Source organism: Corella eumyota, chromosome 1 (genome assembly GCF_963082875.1).
Source record: "Corella eumyota chromosome 1, kaCorEumy4.1, whole genome shotgun sequence".
In the NCBI taxonomy this organism is placed as follows: domain Eukaryota; kingdom Metazoa; phylum Chordata; class Ascidiacea; order Phlebobranchia; family Corellidae; genus Corella; species Corella eumyota.
In genome coordinates, this window is record NC_137490.1 from 13,575,773 (window position 1) to 13,597,748 (window position 21,976).

A 21,976-nucleotide genomic window follows, 5' to 3' on the forward strand; every position below is an offset into this window, starting at 1 on the left:
TTTAACAAATATGATGAATGTGCGTTTAATAGTTCATGACAAGAAGTGGGCGTTATCAAAAAAAGAAAATATCATTTTTCGTTTAAAATCTAGGAAATGGGTAATTGATTTAAAACAACTAAATTTTGTTTTATTTTTAGCCTCTTATTACCAACGACGTCGGGTCTCGAAACAATGTCATTTACCTCTAAGAAGGAAACGCACTGGATTACAAAACCCAACCTTCTTTTTAAACTTTCGTATTCTTTGATTTCTGTTTATATTCTTTGCATTAAAATATTTGCGTGGGGTATAATCGTTTGTTATTCTGTTTTTTAACTAATAAATAAACAAATCTTTTTTAACAAGCTCCGTTACCCCAAGCTTGTTTAAAAAATCATTCAACAAGTTTATTTAACCTTTGTAACTTTTGCTTAAAAGGTTACACGGTTTCTCATTATAAACTATGTATAATAATAGTCCAATACAAAGTTTACTGTTAAATAACTATTTACAAAACACTACCTAATAAGGAAGAAAAAACTTTCAATCTTAGATCAATGTAAGCGTTCAAACAAGACCAATCAAACATCTGGTGTTTAGAAATTTGATTTTTAAGCGCTTAACAAAAACAAGTTTTGTTGGATCCGTGAAATTCGTGTAACCTAATTAGACCACATGTGTTAAGATTTCCACTGATAAGTTAATGTGTCTAAAACTTCGAGGCTGAGATAAATCACTACATTTATTTTTATGTTTTCTCGTTACTGAGAAACTTGATGTGGTCGTAACGTTTTATGTAGGCACTGGAAAGTTTCTCATTTAATATTATGACATATTGAAGCTATTTCATTTAAATAACTTTTTAATTAAATAAAATAAATGCTTGGTAATTCTGTTAATCTTTTAACATATGTATATCTATATAAATAGTGTAAATGCTAAAGCGTTCTTTGGATCTATATTCTCTCCTTGATTCATTCAAATTAAATACAAGGTGGAGAGGTCGATAGATCAACTTGCTAGAATTGGTCACTTTATTATTTTCTAATCACTTAAATGTTACATGTGTGTTTTTTCCTAAAAATAAAAGTGATAAAACAAACAACGGATAAAAAATCTATGAAATACTTGTTTAATGCACATTTAGGCAAATTTCCAAGCATTTTTGACAAGTTTATTACATACACATTTTGTTGTTGGAATGTGATATTTGTTTTAATATAATTGCCACTCCTGTTCTAGAATACAATATGACAATTGTCTAATATGTTAAATAAAAAGATGTATTTAATTTTAAAATTTTGAAAGTGTAGGTTTTTTCATTTCTTGTAAAACCATGCTGACAGTTTATGATAAACAGCAACAAATAACCTGTTAAGGTGTAGTTGTATTTCTAACCAAGATTAAACGTTGTAACTAAATTGGTTAATATCATGAAGACATTCTGTTTTGAATAATAAAATATTAAAAAATTTTACACTTTTTGAAGGAAGACTATTGTTAACAGTCCGTTGCATAATTGTTAATTGCAATAACTAATTTGTACAACTAATTACTAATTTTAAAAAAATCATTAACAAATCGTATCAACTACTTTCTGGTATTGGTTAAAGGCAGTGCCCTTGTAATTGCATCGCATATTTGTTGATTTATTTAGACAAATTGCCGGAACAAAAACAAAGTTTTGGTCTAAGTTCGCCAAACTATATTTAACCCGGACCGGGTAGAAAGAAGGCAGCGTAAGCGTGGAGTATATAATTCACAGCGAATTTTTGATATGATATTCGAGATACCAAGTCTAAATTAAAGCAGAGCCGAAACTAATTCATTAAAAACAAAAGTTAGATCAACAGAATATCGGTCAAGAATAAAACTTTTTTGCGAAATATTTTAAAAAGGTTAGTAAATAAAATTCAATATTTATAAACAAATTTTTTTTTGTAAATTTTTTTTTACAAATTTTGCAACTGCGTTACGACAATTAACAAATTTAAAATAAAAGAATGTTAGGCAATTGGTTTAATTTAAGTTTTTAAACCAGATTTTTTTGGTAAAACAAGTTACAACAACTTTAAAATTTTTTGGTTTAATTGAAAAAGCAAAAATGATTTTTTTACGAAAATATTCTAAATTTTTTCTTTGTTTATTACTTAATCGAAAATGGTTGTCTAGTAACATTCTTACATTGCTTTTAGCATGTTGTGGTTTTGTAATTTTATGGTTTGGTTATAGTTCGATTTTTGTTAAAGTTTTTTTTTACCGTGTTTCATAATCCAAAAAATTTATTGTCGTTTAAAAAATCCCGGTGTAAACTAAAAAATTCAATTATTTGCATGTAATCAACAATTTAAATAATTAATGGCTTTTGTCATTATCGTTATGCATATAAGATTACCACCAATAATATGGAAAAGTTTAATCAATATTTGAGTTATGTATCGCCCTTGGCGGTCACGATTATTTTACTCAACAACTGGATTTTTAAATTAATGTTTTCATCACGTATGCTTACGTTCGCAGTAAAATTAGAACGCCCGGAAAAAAATAAACATTAATAAAATTAACCGTGTAATATTTATTTGTAATTGTCTGATTCGAATGATATTTTTGTTAGATTAAATAATGACAACGTTTGAAGAGCAGCCCACCAATCAGAGCACAGCATTGTATACAAACGCATGCGGTTGTCTTAATGGCGGTACTTGTGTGGATATCGAAGAACAAGTTTGCGAGTAAGATTAAATATATTTTTTAAGTTCATTCTATAACTAGTTTTTAGGTCTTTATAATAACGTTATTCTTGTTTTAATTTTATCCGTTTTTTTTTAATTTTTTTTTGCAAATAATTTGCAATTTAATACAACTTTGTTTTGTAGTTAATTATTTCAAAAAGTATTTTTATTTCAAATTAGCCCAATTCCTCTTTTAATTTTTCTGTTTTGTTTGTGAATATTTATGTAAAAACAAAACTAGTTGTTTGCACACTTTAACGAAATTAATTTGTTTCAGGTGTCTAAGTGCTTTCGAAGGTAAAAGATGTGAGGAAACTTATATTGATTTCAGTCAAGCAAAGGATCAAAGTCAGGGTGTGAATCCTGAGCTAATTGTTGGCATTTCTGTTGCGGCCCTTATGGTTACAATCATGGTGGTCACGGGTTACGCCGTATGGAGGTTAGTAGTCATAGAGTGATTCATTCTTTATACAAACATAATTATATAATTCTAAAATGTCTTGCCAAAATGTTATGATTTGATCATAATTTGGGAAATTTTATTACTTAAAGAAAAAAACTGAGCCATTTTGTTTTTTTCTTTTAATTTTTCTATAATTTTTACATTAAATCTAACGTTTAGTGTGTTGTTTAATTTACAGAAAATGTACAAAGTTAAAGGAGAAAAGACGGTGGGTAAAATGGCAGGAAAGTCGATCCCAGTCAAAAGCGACCATCGAAGGATTTACGATTGTAGAACCTACCCCAGATCCAACTAAATCCGAAGATATCAAGTTTAACTTTAAGCTCATCGACTCGATACGAAAGGGTAGTGTTTTTTCGATTAAAAACGAGAAAAACGAAAGTTCGAATAATATGAACAGAAAGTCTTCAGCAAATGAGATTGAGTGGATTCGTACAGTCCCTTATGGGTCTTTAAACAAGACTGCTAACCATCCTGAATTAACCTATTCAAACTCCCAGCCTATTCATTATATTAGAACAGGTTATAACACTAATCCTTCCAAGATGCGAGCCTTTTCTTTATCCGAGTATATTCACCCTAATAAAATGACCCCGCCGTCGTTTCCAGCTACCATTGAGGATGTCTAAACTACATGAAAGTCGGTAAAACGAAGTTTACGAATCGATGATCAACTCCACGCATCAAGTGCAGCGTCATTGTGCAATAGCATTTTAAAAAAAATTTAAAGCTGGTCAAGAGAATTTACCTAGAGTTCCCGTTTTAGCTAAATTGTTCCAAGAAAATGTTCCTTATAAGTATATTACAATACGTTTTGGCTATTTATTATTTGTTTAAAAACGTTTTAAATTTTTTTCCCGAAAACTATCAGGGTGTTTTGTTAGCTTTAGGTAATATACATCTGCAAAGCTTCTCATCCTTCATTTTCATTTTTTCTTGTTTGCTATTTATTGCTTCTCGTATTTAAAAAACATATAAAATGTAAACGTAGAGTAATGTACTAAAAAGCCGTACTACTGAGTGTATTTTATATTTATTTGTTTTTTAATACACGTACACCTATTCTCACATTTTTTTGTTTTTACACTTAATTCATTTATAATATAGCACACGCTTTAAAATATTAACGAATTTTTTGGTTTACATTAAATGATTGAAGTAGTAAAAACTTTTCTAGTCTTATGAGTAAAAATTATAAAATTGTATAAAAATCTATTTGATGACATTGGTTCAAAATACTACAAATTATTTTACGCTTTAAAAGTTTGGTTATAACTATGTCTATTAAGGTAAAATTTTGTTAAATATAGGTTTGTTTTGAGTGGAAAAATATTTAATAAAATGGCTAACTAAAAAAATGAGCGAAATTTTACACAAGATGTCAGGAGTAAGCAACGTTTAAGTTTTCAGATTGCGTCAAATCATTGTTACATGTACACGCACTGATAAAAAAATACCATGGTGTATTAAAAATAATTTTAAATGTTAAAAAATTAAATTTATTGTAAGTTGATAAATTGAAGTATAGTATTAATAAAAATTAAAAGTATAGTATTAATAAAAATATTTGTTTAAATGGTTTATGTTTAAAGATTTTCTTTTACAGTCCGTTGGCTTTACTTTGTTGCGGTTGTGATTTGTTTTATACATTTTTGTGTAGGCCTATTAAAAGTTATCCTCTATTTGGAATGACTATAAAGGTATTCCCAATAAAAGCTTTTTGTTTTAAATATAACTTATAAATAAATAGTTTTATTTTAATCAAATATATATAATCGTGAATACTTTTTGAAATATAATACCTTATATTTTGTTGATAACCATTTACAATGACAACTTAACTTTCATATAAACTTAACAACAACATTCATATATGTATTAACAAAAACTTTTTTGCAAACTACATTAAGCAAAATCATTATAAACACTTAAATATAAAACTAAACTAAATATAAAACTAAAAAAATATGAAAAAAATGTTATTTGTATATTTTAAAAGCTTAAGTGTAGATGTAAAAGAGATTGTTACGCTTATTTGTTTTGCTTCATTTATGGTGATATGTTTATTATTTGGATTAGGAATATTTTGCGTTTGACAAGTATTGGTATACCCCAGGCTTTCTTATGAACAGATCGACTGTCTAGTACTATAGGAGTCTAAATAATAAGGTTTAAACTTAAGTATTTTAAAATTCTTTACAATTTTTAGATTTTGTTTTTGTTAATATCATAATTTACCTGATTGTTTTTCATTTGAAATAAAATAAATTTAATTGTTGTAATTTATTTTACAAAAAATAAATAATTTTATTAAAAAAATAACATAAAATTATATCTTTTTAAATAATAAAATTTTTGGCAATTTATAACTTTTTTGTAATAATAAAAAAATTTTGAATTATTTAAACTTGTAAAACAATAACACAAAATTTTAAATTCTTTGTTTTTTATATTTAAAAAAGGTTTAAATTTATTTAAAGAAAATAGATTTGTTTGTACATTTGTAAAAATAGTGTTTGAATTCAATTAGAGTATAAATTTTGTGTTTTAATTTATTTTTCTTAGTTTAATTGTTATTTTTTCGCTTAGACGTATAAATATTTGCATGATTTTTTTCTGTTACAAAAAAAGATTACAGAAAGGTTTGTAATTTAAATATAGAAAGATTGCAAAAATATTAGTATTTAAAAATAGATTCTGAAAATTGCCAATATTAGAACCAAGACGGTTTTAAAACAACACTTTTACACTAAACCTAACAAAAATTTATTATTTTTTCTTAAAACAAATATAATTATTATCCTCTGGACAAACAGTTTGTAAAAACAATAAACTAATTATGGTAAAGTGGAAACAAAAATGCCGGTTAAAATGTTCTTATAAATTGTTATAATTTAATTAAATAAGCATTTCAAGTAAAGTTAAAACCAAGCTAACCACTTTATTTCTTTTATATTTACTGTTAGCCGAAAAAAAACATAAAATTTAATCTTAAAAATTAATTTATCTTTTAAAAGATAATGTCACTTAAAATAAAAGTATTTTTAGATATAACTATTACCCATAAAATCTTTTTTTACCGCCATTTTGAAACAGTTTATTTGATCATCATAGAAAACACAAATTTTTACAAAAAAATAAAAAATTACATTGAAAGTTAAAAAAAAGTAAAATATTTTTTTTTAAATCTTAAGCTAGCACTTTGGCAAACTTTGGATAATGCTTTATCAGTTATTAAAACATTAACACAACAAAAGTAATATATAGATGTCTAATTTTCTTTTTAATTTTTATGTTAGATAAAACAGAGTGATTTAAAGGTAATTTTAATTTATTTTTGAAAGAACAAAGTGAAGTTCATAGACCTACAGTAATTTAATATTTTGCGCATTCCGTAAAGATAATGTGCCTTAATGTGTTTATTTTTTACAGATGTAAAACTTATTTTAGGTAACGCGTAATGTAGCTTGCTTTAAGCGTGTTATGTCTGTTTATGATATTCTCGATAAAACTCCTGTAATTATTACCAACTATTCAGATTGAACGCTAGTCAACAGGCGATAACGTCACTCACTCGCCGATCCAGGGAGAATGAACCTTGTCTTCATCACTTCGTCCGTGGGTATACATGACAGCCGATTTTGCCATCAGGCCTCTGATTATTTATTTAACGGCTTAAGCCAAGCGAACGCTTTCGCCGTGGAGGTTGTATCCGGCTTAAAATAGTTACATCGGTTGTTTTTCGGGTTTCTGACATGATTTTTTCAACGTTGGCAAATGTCGCCTGCTCCAAGTTATTGATGTGGCGTCGCGTTTCGATGTTTTCTTCAAAGCAAATCACGACTGTGGCCTTGGATTGACGACGTTCGTTTGGACGTCGAGCTGGGATGGTATTTTTTGACTCTACAGGATACTGTTGATCAGATTTACATCTAAATGCTGTGGTTGGGTCGTTTTCATTTATAGGCCACTCATAGAGTCGTTGGTCGATACCATATTTGTTCATTTTTTTCTTATTTTTTTTCTTCTTGGTACATCGCCTTTAAAAATCGAAAATAAAATTTAAAACAAAAAACACAATATCTTCACAAATAGGTAAACAATCAAAATATATTGTCATATTCTAACTTAAAGCATATTTTCATATTTGTTTCTTACATTTTGAAAAAATATTTTAAAAATTAACTTTGTTAATGTAATGTGTTATCAATTGTTTTAAAATACTTGACCCATTATGTAAAAAATATTATGTTGAAAAATAAATACTGATGCATTTGTTAAAATACGCAAAAAGGGCGTTTAACCCAGACTATTAGTCATATATAAAAATCCCGACCACCTTAGGTGATTTCATAATTTTTCATAACACTAAACATTACTAATATTTAACATAATTAGTTAAGGTTAATTGGCACAACCACCTTATTGTTTTTATGCTAAAATTAAATCATTGCTTTAATGATTTCAGATTATTTTATGATTAAACTCTATGTTTGTTAAAAAAAATACATCAATTAAGAAAAAAATATGACAAAATAAAAAATAATTACCTGTATATTATATATAAACATGCTAGAAAAATTGTCGTTACAAATGAAGTTACAATCACCACAACCATAATGTTTATTTCACTTTCGTTTGGCTCTTTTGATTTGTGACTAAAATCAAGGAAATCTATTTGAGTTTCTTGACATCTATCTCCTTGAAAACCGCTTGGACATCTATTCGTATATAAAATAAACATATTACATATAAACGTAAAAAAATGATTAAAAGTACCTGGTTTAGTAAATATATATTTTAGACAACAGTATTTAAATATAAAAAAATATATTTTATTCCAACTTCGTTTTATTTCCAAGAAAATTTTAGGAATTATATTTAGAAGAGTATTCAACTTTTGAAAAATATTAACATTATTTTAGAATATCATTCAATTTTTTTGTCTTTTAACAAAACATATGTAATTTGTTCAAAAACTAAAAGACGCATTTTTCAAAACAAATGCTGGCAGACAATTTTTAATTTGATTTTTGTGGTTTTATTTGAAAAAAATTATTAAAAGTTTTTACTCGCATATAACTTCTTCGTAGGCAACACACGATCCCCCGTTTAAACATCCGCAAGAATTCCCGTATCCTACATCTGAACTCTGTTAAAAACAAACAAAAAATAAAAACTTCAGGTAGCAATTTAAAACTTGTGGTAGTTTATAAAAACATAACTATAAACAATCTTAATATAAACCTAATTTAAAAAGATAAGTTGCCTATTATATTACATAACGAGTACAACATTTTTCTTTATATTATCTGTCTTCGTATTTCTATAATAAAGTGCTTTTGAATATTAATATTAAATCACAAAAAATTTAAGACTTTTAATTTATTCTTTGAACTTACATCCATTTTGTTTTGTGTTCACACCTGCAACGCTTATTTCGAGTTAAAACATACGCAATTATATTTCGAAACTGGGATAGCTCAGACATCCCTTCGCCCTTATATTAGAGAAAGGTTTTGGTAAAAGTAATATTTATGCGCACATATGAGCCCGTGACGAATCGATGTTGGACGAAATACGATGATGAATCCTGACCGTTAAGCGAATTTTGAAAAATAACTTGTACTTGAATTTACTTAATCGCAAGTGTTTATTTGGTTTTCGGATTAAGTTTGTTTCTAGAAAGGTCGTGTTTTTTAGGGTAAGTCCAAGTTGCCTCTAATTGCATTATTCTTTTTTTAACTGTTATGCTTGTCAGCCGTTGTCGGCAAAACATGCTTGTGGTTCTTTTTTGTCGGGTATTTTTAGTTTGTTTATGTTCTTATGGGTAGCAATTTTGAGTTAAGCCTATGAAGTTCGAAATTCTAACCGCCATTATCAATGTCATCGCAATATTTTGAAACGTGATACTTTTTTACGTGGGCAATGTGGGCTTACATTTTGTTAAGTCATATTGTAAAGTTTAAAGCAATTTTTCAAGGACTAAGAATTGTTTTTTACTTTAAATTGCCCCCAAATTGATGTTGTTGACAACTGGGAAAGTTAGCTTAGATCATCGGATTTTTGTAATTTGGATTTTGTTCCAAATAAGGATGGAAAATAACATCCTCCGCGCTTTCCTTGAAGCCTACCCTAGTTTACACACCACTTTACTTTCACAAAAAATAACAAAATTTTGATAATTGATATTTCATGTTATAAAGGTTAAGAAGAATGATATCTTTATTGCAACGCTGGGAACCGATTAAAGTTGTTTTTTTTGTATCCCCCGTTTCTTTGAACTTTTTCTTGATAAAACAAATATACAATTAATACCAGGAAACACTTTATTAAAACGGAAACGAGAATCAGGCCCAAGATCTCTAGTCGCCCTATTTGGTACATTGTACCACTTCCGTACCCCACCGGCATTTGCCTTTATTTTTATAACATGATTACGTTTTGAAAGCTTTTGGCTGTGTTTAGCATGCTTTTTACATATTTTAAGTTAATTAATTCTTGCTTATTTACGTACGCAATTCTTGCCCCTTGCACATCATTTTTTATCTCCTTTTCTGTAATTGTGATATAAGTAAATAGCAGCCAAATTTTACTATCGCTCTGTATAGATTAAAAAAAGCAAGTGTAACGTTTTGTAAAGTTTTTTATACCTTTTTATTGTGGGTTGCCTAACGCGCTTGTTGCGTTGCAGACCTTGATTAATTATTTAGTAATTGTATCTTTTTGGGCCAGTGTAATCAAGCAAAGTCACGCGACACTGTTGAGCTGTTGAGCTATTGGCTTATTGCTTTTATTTGGGCAGTTCTGACAGTAGCGCTTGGCGTATAGGTGTGTTTTTAAATTTTTTTGTACCTTCGCTAAGTATAACGCCATATTTCTATTGTATTATATTTCTAAGATCTTTTAGCTGTAGTTTTATATTTTATCAGTAAATTGTAAGTTTGGATTTTGGACTAAAACTAGTATCAAATTAGCATTCAGTTTTTCTCTTTACAGTTAGTTTGGTAACACGAGTTGAAGTAGTTTTTTTTTAATGCCTTAATTAGTATTTAGAAATCGCCTTTAAAGTTTATCTAACGAAATATAAAAAAATTTAAATTTTTTAGTTAAATAGTTACAATCAATTAATATCAGAAATTTATATCGTTTTTAGAGAAATTTCCCATTACAACAAATTTGTCGTGCTTTAAATTGTCAAGTTAAAAGAATTTGTAAAACTTAAAGAAATGGAGGTTATAGTGGAAACAAATAAACTTGAGTATTGGATTGGTAAGTCAGTATTTAGAAGTATTTTAAATTTTATCTTAAATTTTAAAAGTAATATAAGGAAACTCTAAAAATATTGGTATGATTTTTTTCCTGGTACACATTGAAAATGTGAAATAACATAGCCACAGCGTGGCGCACTGGGGTACACAATAAAAAGCAAAACACTCGGTGGAAAAAAATTATAAAATGAGTATTTTGTGCACAAATGAATATGCATATATCAAAACGTTTTCTTATCTGTATAAAATTTGTTTATGTTATTTTTTTTTGTTTATAGTATAAAATTTAAAATATTATAATGACGTTTGTAAATTTTTGCACATACAAAATCTTCATCTAACTTGTTGTTTTTATTTATAACTTTAATGGATAATATAAAATTAAATATTTTTCTGTCAGATATTTTGGTTGTTATAAACACTTTATCACATAAAAAATAATGTTGCATTTTAATAGGAATAGTGGAGGCACATAGAAATATGGTGTACAACCACAAAAAGACAAATATCAAAAGTCAAAACTATCTGATTCAGGTAAAAATATAAATACTATTACTAACTTAAACCCACATCGAAATAAAATAATATTCATATCGCCAGAATAAGATTAAAATCTAATTTATTTTTTAATTATTGGTTTAGGTAAAGTAAGTTAAAAGTATTTTTTTCCATAAATATCTTTCTTATTTTGTTGTCGATCTTATTAACTGTATAAGGTTACTGGGGATTGGGTAAAAAGATGAGCCGACAGATTATAATTTAATATAAATTCTGATTCATAAGATTTGTCTCCTAAACAGATCTAACTCATTGTTTTCCTTGCAATCATAAGTAACCTCCGTCTGTATGTTATAAGTTAAAGAGTATGTCATCAATTTACAGTCTGAAAGTTTTCACCTCAAAAACGACGCAAATTTAACTGTATGTTACAACTTTTAATAGACATACATAGATAAAAAAAGAAAAAGGTCATTATTGCGCAAAACAAATTAATATTTAAAAAAATCTATTTTTAGTGTTTCTGGTTACCTAAGTCGTGATATGTTTCAGCAGATATGTTTTTGTCGCTTTTAGGGACAAAACAATATTCTAAATGTTATTTAGTATTACAGTTATTTAAATCTTAAGCTTTATGGCAACCAATACACCCCGCCCCGGTTGTTTTAATAATTATAGACGCACAAAAGGTCACTGGATAACTTTACAAAACAATTAAGTGTAAACTTATGTTTTGGTATAAATTTCATCGCAGATGCCAATAAACAATTTCAAAAAAGTCCGAAATTGTGTTGAGAATCGCGTTGTGGGTGAGTTAATGTGTTTGACACAGATGACCCGAAGCCCGGAAATCAAGTGACGCGCCCAAACTATATTTACAAAAATTACCAACGATTGCACTTTGTTAATTTAAAAAATTTGGCAAAACGCTTCTTAAAATAAACATCGTTTTATTCATTGAACATAAATAATCAATTGATTCACGTTACAAACTGGATTGTGATTCGCTTTGCATAAACAAATTATGCCGCATTCTGCCTTAGGCTATTTAGTCATCGCTATTTTACGACGGTATCTAAGCATTATATTAAGTTGTATGCATAGGTTAATGAACTTAGGTTGTAAAAAAGATATAAATTTGGATTCAATTCTGAAAACTGAACGATTTTATCTGCGTCTGTATAGTATAAGCTTACCGGCGTCGAAAAATGACGATCTTTGTATGTAATAGTAGTTCAGATTTTTTACGTAATGTCGTTATGTCGGAATAACAGCACTCGTCTTTTGAAAGTGGTTAAGTTTACATGTTTCTGCTTTGAAATAAACGCTTGAAATGTTTTACTTGGGTCGACTGTGTTAGCAACGTAAAACTATATGGCATGATGTAATTAACCTAAATACGTGTAGAATTTGTTTCTGTTGTGTAGAAAAAAGGCCGAGTTTGTATCAAAAAGTAAATAAATTTTTGTTAATTGTAATCTAATCAAAAGTAAGTCAAAACTTTTAAAGTCATATGAGCATGATGTTTATATAACAGTCATGTGCCTTCATTTAGGTGAAAAGCATTAGACTGTTCAGTACTACGTAAAAGGCGAGAAAAGGGGAATTTAGGGGTATTTTTCTACAGTAGCGTTACGAAACTAGACATAAATATGAAATTTAACCTATATAAAAGCGTACATATAAAAACTACCTCGAGTTAAGTTAGTCCGTTTTTCTAAAAATTCTGCATCAAACAAAGTGTTATATACTTATAAATACAGTTAGCGTAATGGCAATATTTGGAACGGTCTGGTGGGTCTTCGAATAAGGGCGATTTGTTACAAGACCCCAATTGACACAAGGGCTGAAATAGTGGGGCTTTGTCTTTGAGACAGGAAGGGATTAGGTTGTGATTCTTAGATTTTTATTAACGGATGCATTTCTAGACGATTCGTTATGAGGTTTTTGAGTATAAAATCAAACGTTTGTGAGTTGGTTACCCATTATTTATGTGTGAATGTATAGAGCAGAATAGGGCGAAGTTCTGTTTGTATATTACAAAATGTAATATATATATAGATAAATCAAATCATATAGAATAGTGGTTCTAACCTTTTCTTTGATATAGTTCTGTTTATTCTGTAAATAGGTTGTATTAAAATTCATTAGATCTTATATTAAATTTAAATACCGTAGATTTTTAAGCAAGTTTTTTTTTATATTTTAAAATAGCAATATTTGTTTACAGAAAAATTCAGTTTTACAACAAAACTATTAATTTAAATAAAAATGCTGCTAAGGAAAAGGCTTGAAAATGTTTGTGTATCAACATTCAAAATTTTTAAATTCGTGTTCAATGTTTTGAATTGCGGTTTACCGAGACTTGGAGGAATGTCTTCTATTACTTCATTGGCTTTTTATTTCAGCTTTTTAACCATTTTTTTCGGTAAGTTTATCTTAATTGCTTAATATTATTTTTTATTACTTCTGGGTAGAAACTTTTGATTTAAATTACTTATCAAAAAACTATTAGATTTAAGAAATATTAAAAATTACGTTTTCATGTTTTTTTGTCAATTTTTTATTATAACGAACTTGCAAATGATATTTGCGTGCAAAGGAAGTGCAAATCGCATAGCGAGAAAAAAACGTGAAGTATTTTATTTTATAAACATATTAGTTCGTAAGCCTGGATTTGACTCATTTGATCTAAATCTTGTGTAAAGTAAATAACCTTCAAATTGTCACATTTTATGAAAATAATAATTTTAAAAAAAAGTTATGTAAAAGTTAACAAAAGTTTCCTAAAATTTTTGAATTTTTAAGATTGATTTTTGTCGTTGCACTTTTTAATTAATTCCTTTTTATTAACTTTTTGATTTTAAATAATTACTAGGATTGAATTACGCACAAAGTTAATAATTGTATAGTCTTTTATGTAACCAAACCGACCAATATCCTAAAAACCTAAAATTTGTAACCGACTTACAAAGGACTTCCCCTAATATTCTTCTATATTACGTATATAGTGGTAAAGTACGTACAAGTTGACTATAATTAACACAGGATATAAGAAAAAATAGGGATATATTAAATTTGCACATAAGGGGTGTGTAGTTAGTTAATTAATTCTGACTGAACAATTGGCAAAAAATGACGCAAACTGGTATGTGGTACATCATATAATTCGTTGGATTAAGTTGATTAACTTAATTCTATAAATACGTTATCCGATTATTTTTGATTTAAATATTTTATGTTTTAGTGATTAGAGCAAAAAGTATTTATATATTGTGCGAACTTGAATCACGGCATTTTCACATACTTAATAAAAAACAACATGAAAAGACTTAAAGTGGCTACGTGCGTCTTGAAAACCACTTAATATTTAATTCTCCTCTAATTTTTCTATAATGTTTTCACAAATCCACATCTAGAAACCACATAAGTTAGTCATAAATTAATTTTAAAACCTCCTACAAGTTATTTAATTGGCTACAAGTTATTTAATTGTTAAATATTTTTGGAGTTAAATAATTACTAATTTATTAATAATTTTGTTTCTGTTTAGCTTCTATAGTCACGCCTTCAAAGGGATTGTCTACTACGAAAAACAAATCTACCGAGGTGTCGGATTCCGACTTATTTATATCAATTACCGTCGATGTCGAAGACGACAACCGCGAAAATATGCTTATGGAAAACATTGAAGGTAAAAGCTACTAGTTGTAGCAACAACACTTAACAAACAATGTCAGCATAAGTTAAAAATGTTAGTTAAAAAAAGAAATCTTTTAAAGCAACTGGCAAGATAAGAATACTGAATAGTTTTAACATTTGGTTTATCTTTTAAATCTTGTTGTTGGTAAATTATATTACACAATGACTGAAATGTAACCAAAACATGTTTTTCAGTTTCGTTACAAACTTAACCGGCCAATTATTTATGTAAAGGGGGCTTATGGTACCCATTCGTATTAAATTTCGCTATATATAGAATCCAAAAAGGTTTTTATTTAATTCAGATGCGTGTAACACAATGTGAAAACTGTTGTGTGGTAAAGCCAACCGTATACTTTGTATGACGCAAGTGTGTTATCTTATTTCTATTTTTACATGCTTACTAAAGGGTGAACGAACCGCCTTCATAACTGCAAAACTAAATTAACTTAAGTGCCGATCTTTTGTTGAGATATTGAGTAACTCGCTATTTTTAACTTGGAGGGGTTTGAAATTTTCGCTAAAACGTGCGTCGGGGAGCTTGTGATTTCACAACAAAACTTAATTGCGATAATAAAAAAACACTTTGTAATCCTATTTTTATAACATCTTATGTTGATAGCATCAACTGCATTAACTTTAACTGGCAAAGCAATCAATTTATCATTTTAAAATTAGGCGTATACCAGGCTTAAATGGGTGCGCTGGTAAATTATCTCATGTAAATATTAGTTCAGACCATATCACGACAAAATATATAATTGAAACTGGTTGAAAATTAGAAATTATTTATATATCAAAAATTTTATATGTTATTGCCTATACAGCAAAATTTAACTTTTAAAATGCATTAATACTACATAATTAAGACCGTTGCCAATAAATTTAAAACAGTTTTGTAATTCCTAGGTTTATTTTTATTGACATTTTATAAATATTACTATTTTTTAATTTTTTAGTTCCTCGAGTTCAAGAATTAAGGAAACGAAAAAACAAAAACAGGCGAGGAAAAAATCGAAAATGCAAGAAAACTTTTTGTTTCAACAACGGAAAATGTCATTGGATTAAAGAATTAAAACAAGCAACTTGCAGGTAATCTATTCAAACTTACGTTTTTTATTTAAAAACTGAAGAACATTAAAACCAGCTAATTTCTATATTCAGTTTACTATTATATCACCTAATTAAATTTAGCCACATAACGTGGAACAATTTATTGAAAAACAAGTTTAAGATAGTAAGTGACTGCTCTAGTTGGCCTAAAATTAAATACCGTTCGATGGAATTTTTAATAAAGAGGTTTCTCCCAACAACATTGCGCGTATATCGCAGATGCTTGAAACTTACACAAAAAACTTGACGTTTTGTATTGCGTAATTCGGTCCGATTAAATCTCGGTGACGAGCTTGAGGTTATGGCTTTGTTTGACGAGTGCGTCACGCGCCTTAAACCTTAAGCAGGTGCCTGAGTTTCGGCTCGCTTTGCAACCGGCACTCTTTGCCACGTTCCGGTTTTAATTGTTTTCTTCTAATAATTTTGCCCAGATGTTCTTCTGTCGTAGAAATGTAATTTGCCCACTGATTTCGGTAAATTTTAGTGAGTTTAAAGGTTTTGTATGTTAAAGCGTAGGTGTACATATAAGGCCAGATAGTAATCAAATTAATTAGTTACATGTTATTTAACAAACTGCAACAGAATACTTTCCTTTTGTGGTAAGAAAGCTGTTCAAAGTTTAGATTAATTGGTATACATGCTTTAAAAACAGTGTATTAAAAGCAAATTCACAAACAATTGCAATCATCAGGTAATATTAAAACAAAGTTAAAATTTATTCGAAAATTTTTAATACATATATTTTATGATCTAGGTGTAAAGCTGGATTCAAAGGAGAGAGGTGCCAATTTTTAGACATTATTGAATTCACTAAGCAAGAGAAGGAGCGAGATACAACGATCGCCATTGCAGTTGTTGTTTCGGCATTTGTATTAATTGGATTGCTGACAGTCACGTGTGTTTGCTGGAGGTAGGTTAAGTACACCTTTACTATTAACATTTAGATAAATATAGTGATTGAAAATGACTCGTAGCTACGCTGTCTTAAAATCGTCATTTGATGTCTGCAAAATTTTATTAAACTTGTGTGGGCGTGATTCATAAATTTCCAGTCTCCTTTTGTGTAAGCACACCTATCATTTTAGGCACGTGTTAATTTGTTGAGTAATACAACATTTAAAAGGATCAATCGTCAACAAAACCATACAATAGATGCATATCCCCTAAAATTTCCAAATAGTTCATTAAATATATTTCAAAGAATGATTCATTTTAAAATTGGGTCAATTTTTACAGTAATAGGGAAAAGCCTAATTTGGTAACATTTTCTAAAATATCTGTTAAAAATTGTGTCTTAATGTTAATATAGGATATTTTTTTAATATCATTTTTGTATATTAGGCGTTTTAAACATGTGAGAGATCATTTGGAGGTTACAACCCTAGAGGTTGATGAGAAAAAGGGAATGATTGAGGAACAACCATTTAAACAAAGTAATACAAGTTTGCCAGAAAAGAACGACGACAGAGAATCGGTGGTATAACATTTTACTTTTCATTCATCTTGTTTTCCCAAATTACATTATCATCACACTGTTAATTATACCCATTTTATTTATATCGTTTTCTTACTGCCTTATTTTTTATATTGTTAAATTATTAAAACACTTTTTTGCCAATGTTAACAAGCATGGTTTAAAGTGGCCAAATTTTATTTGATTTTCTACTATATGAGCCAAATTTTTTTTAATATTTCTAAAATGTTTTATATATTCCAATTTTTATAAAATTACTAGTATATTAGGATTTATTGTTATGTTCCAACGTAGAAGTCATTTTAAAATAGTCATCCCTTTACAGCATTTGTTACTAAAATTAATTTATTATTTCTCATACACTACATGATTAACTTCTTTGTGTTTCTTATTTATTTATAATTGTAAATAAAGCTTTTGATAAAAATAATTATGTAAAAGGACTAAAAATATTGTTTCCATCTAATAATAACGTTGTTTGACAAGTTCTTATTGATTTTAAATTTTAAAGCTTAACAAGTTTTGATTACGACATTTTTTGTTTGCTATACTTAATCGTTAAGCAAATGAAAAAATGGACTCTTGAAAGTCCTTCTAAACAAGTAATTCTTCCCATAAAATTAGTTTGTTACCAAAAGGAATTTCGTCTCTTAACGCTATGTTGTGACAACCAAAATCTGGTTGATAACACAATACTCAGTTTGTGTTTTAACAAAATATTTTTTATTATATGTCAAATGCCAAATGATTCTATATTAAGCTAATCACTTAACCATAAAAGTTTTCTTGAATTGTTAAGCTAAAAATATAAATCAGCTGTCGCATACCAGTCAAGAATAAATAGATTTAAATATTTTAATTTTTGTTAAACGACAAATAATTTCTAAGTATAGAAGGGCAATTTAAAATTTATCAGCTCACCCAATTTTGTGACTATTCTTAGTTGCCTGAGCGTTAAATAAATATATGTATTACAAGTAAATCAATTTTATTTTCTGGTAATGAACGGGTCTAAAATAGCTTGACCTTAAGGTATAGGCAGTATTGGGTAATCTCGACATTACGAAATTTGTAACGTATTGCACTTTGGGTAGCATGATTTTGGGGCAAGTGTTACTATGGTGAACTTCAGTTTAGTGATATGTCTGCTGTCTAAACATTAGTTTGTATTACAAAAATGTGCAGAGTGAGTTTGCACATTTTTAGGATAAAATACCCTATTTTGTTACGGCGTTACGATTTGTTCAGTACATCAAATGGGATTTTACCCTTATTTAAGTTAATGAACAAATTTTACTGGTCTTTAATAATCTGTTTTTGTTGCTACAGCGTTTAGATTTCAATCGCTGCTAATAAAATACATTCTTTGTATTTATATAACGCTGTTCCACTAAGAGTAATATTTCCAACATCAAACCAAACAAACTATCTATTGTCAATTTATTTTTGATATTTTTGCGAAAGTTTTTGGTTCAAGTTTTAGCTAATTTAAAATAATATACACAATCTGGACAACAAATTTTTAGTAACGTCAGTATACTAAAACCACAATACAACAAAAAACCTTACAAACAAACAAATCAGAATTTTTTTGGCAAATGATTTTAAAATTGTATACTGAGGTTAAAATTAGCCCTGTAATTTTGACATTAAATATTTTTTGTATCAAATCACTTCCCTTAAATTAACCAGTACGCTTTTTGATAAAATTTCTTAGTCTACTTATTGGTTAATTTTGTAAAATATAAAATAATATGTTGTTAAGAAAGAAAAAAGATAACTAACATGAAAATAAACTTGGCCATGGTGATTGCATCCATATTGCTAAGAACCATAAACAACAAGACTAAGGAAATCAGTAATCGAAAAACCTAAAAAAATCGTTTGTTAAGTGTTTATAATTAATAAAGTAGCATGTTTTTATTAAAAGATTTTACTTATAACAGGTAAATAACTAAAATAAACCCACCCATAAAATATTTGTTAAAACTATGGCCACTCATAAAATATTTGTTAAAACTATGGCCACTCATAAAATATTTGTTAAAACTATGACTTACGAAACCGGGTTGTATTATGTTTTTCTCTAATTCTAGTGTAGTTTTCAAGCACGGCTTGTCGATAATAACTTCTGAAAGTTTTTCTTTTTCAATTAATTTCTTTTCACATTCTTGACATTTGTTTATATCTTTTGCGTCTGATTTAACCCCTAAAGATCTACTTTCAGAATTAACATGCTCCCCCAAAAGATCTCTTGTTGCCAAGGCAAGATTGTGTAATTCAGAAACGACTGAGTCCATCTTCCAGGTTTCGTTTTTAGCTAAAGCAGCAATCAATTGATTGGCATCTTGTTGGTCAAAATTCTGGTGAAAACTTTCAGTCGATTTGCTTTCTTCCACTTTAAAAAAAGTTTGTGTTTCTGCGTCGACAGAGGGGTTTAGTTGTGCAGAAGTAAACATGTTTAGTTCGCTGTTTAAAACCGGAGATTTAAGATGGTTGAAACGATTTTGTGGGCTTGATGGAATGCTGCTTGACGAAAAACTCCAATTTGGTTCTTTGGCATTTGCCTGCGTTGTAGCGTTGATCTTAAAATCAATGTTAAAATAAACACACTTTAAACTTACATGTGCTTAAATTTATCAACCAGACAAAGCTAAAAATACTTACCATTAGTAAACTTAAGTTGTGATCTGACTGCTGTTCCAGCTGTACAATTTCTTCTAAATAAAAACAACAAAACAAATTAATAAACATGGAAGCCACTCTAACAATGGCTACCGATAATTATTGTTTGATGAACTGTTTAAAGATTATGTATTGATATTTTCAAACCTTTTAAAGTCAAGTTTTCTGCCTCAATTTCCTTAAACGCAAATCGTAATGCTTCTAGCTCATCCTCAAGAAAGTTAAAATCACTTACTCTTTTGATTGATTCGTCGCTCTCCGAATCCTTAAAACGATAAAAATAATTAGAGCAATTGGTAATAACAGAATAAGGTTAAATATTTGGTAAAAGAGTTGAATTACTTTATCTGCCAGTTGGTTGATTAAGTTTTCCTTTTCAAGTTGCAATTCGATAATTTTTCTAGAAAGCAATCCGGCTTGATCCTCTGCCAACTTAATTCTGATCTTAAGGTCGTTATTTCTCCATTCCTCTTTTCCAGACCATCTCTTTCTTAATGCCACTTCCCCGAATTCATTTTTATACATGGTCAGTTCTTCAAGTAAGCGGTCCTGCAAATTTTTTAATAAAAATTTTACGTTTTTGTCCAGAAAAACAAATCGAATTTTTGTTTATGTTTTTAACAGTATTAATGCATTGACCATATTAGTAACTGCACGAATGTGTTGCTGGTTTACCTTTTCTGTTTCTACATTAACCAAACGCCCCAACATTGCTTTGCATTCCTCGCCAGAAAATTGGATTTGTCGTTGTAATTCCGACATTGTTTCCTTCTCTGGTGAAAGTTTAGCGTTAACAGTAACCGATGATGAATGGAGGCTAAGTTGGTCGACCTGGTTTGTAATTACAGCATAAATTTATATGTGAAACCAAATTTTCAGAGTTTATACTGTTTTTAGATTTAAAGTGTCTATATTTAATTTGGAGTCTATATTCGTATTTCATTTTGAATTTTTTAAACCCATACTGCTATCCACTGATCAGCTAACATGCTGATCTTTTAGTTTGATTTTTGTAAGCAAAATAAAGTAAGTAATCAGTAAATGTTAAATTATACAAAGTGAAATCTTATTTAGCAAGTGCAATAGGCTTAAAAATATACTGAATCAACTTTTTCAATTAAGGTTACCATGCTTCGCAAGGACTTTACTTCTTCTTTAATAATTGAATTCTGAACCTCTTCTTCTGTTATCTTGTGTCGTAGTTTGCTGTTTTGTGCCATCAACTATATAGTTAACATTTTTTTTATTAATATTATTATCAAATGAACAGATAAGGTACGAAAATTTGTGACATTGGTATAAAAAAGTAGTTTAATTTCTTTACTTTTTTGTTTTGATCGTCAATTGATTGTAACTCCCAATGTAGTGATACAGCAACGTGGCGGCACAATTTAATCTCGGTACTTAAAGATTTTTCATCTTTGTTTATGCTTTTTGATTCATTTCTGTAAATCAATATGTTGATCAGATGGTGTATTAGTAAAAGAAATGTAATCTTTTCGATTTGTAAATTAAAATGCTATTGCTCTTAAACTAATTTTTGTGACCGAATAGCAGCGGGTGAAAAATTTTACAGTAAGATGATTCATCCATTGAATAATTAATAGTAAAACAATCTTAAAGATTGAAAAGTCAAAAACAAAAAATAAATTATAAATTTAACTTTAAATAAAATTAAAATTACGTTTTATCGTAAATTGTAGTAAATTATTAAATTTAAAACAACTTAAACAGTAAAATAAAACGATTTAATTTCTCATATTGGTTAATTGCCCTATATATGTTAACAAGAATTAACTTAGTGAATGTTAAAGTTTTAATTCTTTTTAAATTACTTGTTTAATTCATATTTTAATATCTTTATTGATCGTCGAGCAAGTTGAAGTTCTCGTTTTAGATCTTGTATTTCAATTTCTTTATCTCCAACGTTGTAATCGAAATCGTCATAGAGTTCAATGCCTTCTAATGTGACTTGATCAAGATCATTGATAACCAACATAAGTTCGTCAATAAATTCTTCGTCAATCTAAATAAAAGCAAATGATCAATACTTTTT

The 21,976-nt window shown here is 28.4% G+C and overlaps 3 protein-coding genes across 3 annotated transcripts; 2 read left to right on the forward strand and 1 right to left on the reverse strand.

The window, feature by feature from the left end:
* Positions 1-1,772: 1,772 nt before the first annotated feature.
* LOC145763422 (uncharacterized) lies at positions 1,773-4,280 on the forward strand. The gene is made up of 4 exons (XM_082574868.1): positions 1,773-1,880; positions 2,597-2,714; positions 2,992-3,153; positions 3,356-4,280. Exons 2-4 carry the CDS (start codon positions 2,605-2,607, stop codon positions 3,804-3,806), a joined length of 723 nt encoding a protein of 240 aa, XP_082430994.1. The 5' UTR covers positions 1,773-1,880; positions 2,597-2,604; the 3' UTR covers positions 3,807-4,280.
* Positions 4,281-6,844: 2,564 nt separating this feature from the next.
* LOC145763693 (uncharacterized) lies at positions 6,845-8,585 on the reverse strand. The gene is made up of 4 exons (XM_082575201.1): positions 8,580-8,585; positions 8,250-8,329; positions 7,728-7,898; positions 6,845-7,217 (listed from the first exon to the last, which is right to left on the reverse strand). The coding sequence occupies exons 1-4, from the start codon at positions 8,583-8,585 to the stop codon at positions 6,845-6,847; spliced, it is 630 nt and encodes a 209-aa protein (XP_082431327.1).
* A 4,586-nt stretch (positions 8,586-13,171) lies between these two features.
* On the forward strand, positions 13,172-18,027 carry LOC145763360 (uncharacterized). The gene is made up of 5 exons (XM_082574795.1): positions 13,172-13,374; positions 14,500-14,640; positions 15,608-15,740; positions 16,516-16,671; positions 17,103-18,027. The coding sequence occupies exons 1-5, from the start codon at positions 13,218-13,220 to the stop codon at positions 17,242-17,244; spliced, it is 729 nt and encodes a 242-aa protein (XP_082430921.1). The 5' UTR covers positions 13,172-13,217; the 3' UTR covers positions 17,245-18,027.
* The last annotated feature ends 3,949 nt before the right edge of the window (positions 18,028-21,976 follow it).

Excerpts from the sequence above, each read along its gene's own strand:
- LOC145763693 (XM_082575201.1), bottom strand. Across the intron at positions 7,899-8,249 it reads TACGAAGAAGTTATATGCGA|ATGTCCAAGCGGTTTTCAAG; the intron begins GTAAAAACTTTT and ends ATATACGAATAG. Across the intron at positions 7,218-7,727 it reads TGTTTATATATAATATACAG|GCGATGTACCAAGAAGAAAA; the intron begins GTAATTATTTTT and ends CGATTTTTAAAG.
- LOC145763422 (XM_082574868.1), top strand. The coding sequence starts at position 2,605 with ATGACAACGTTTGAAGAGCAGCCCACCAATCAGAGCACAGCATTGTAT. Across the intron at positions 2,715-2,991 it reads ATCGAAGAACAAGTTTGCGA|GTGTCTAAGTGCTTTCGAAG; the intron begins GTAAGATTAAAT and ends AATTTGTTTCAG. Across the intron at positions 3,154-3,355 it reads ACGGGTTACGCCGTATGGAG|AAAATGTACAAAGTTAAAGG; the intron begins GTTAGTAGTCAT and ends TTTAATTTACAG.
- LOC145763360 (XM_082574795.1), top strand. The coding sequence starts at position 13,218 with ATGCTGCTAAGGAAAAGGCTTGAAAATGTTTGTGTATCAACATTCAAA. Across the intron at positions 15,741-16,515 it reads TTAAAACAAGCAACTTGCAG|GTGTAAAGCTGGATTCAAAG; the intron begins GTAATCTATTCA and ends TTTATGATCTAG. Across the intron at positions 16,672-17,102 it reads GTCACGTGTGTTTGCTGGAG|GCGTTTTAAACATGTGAGAG; the intron begins GTAGGTTAAGTA and ends TTTGTATATTAG.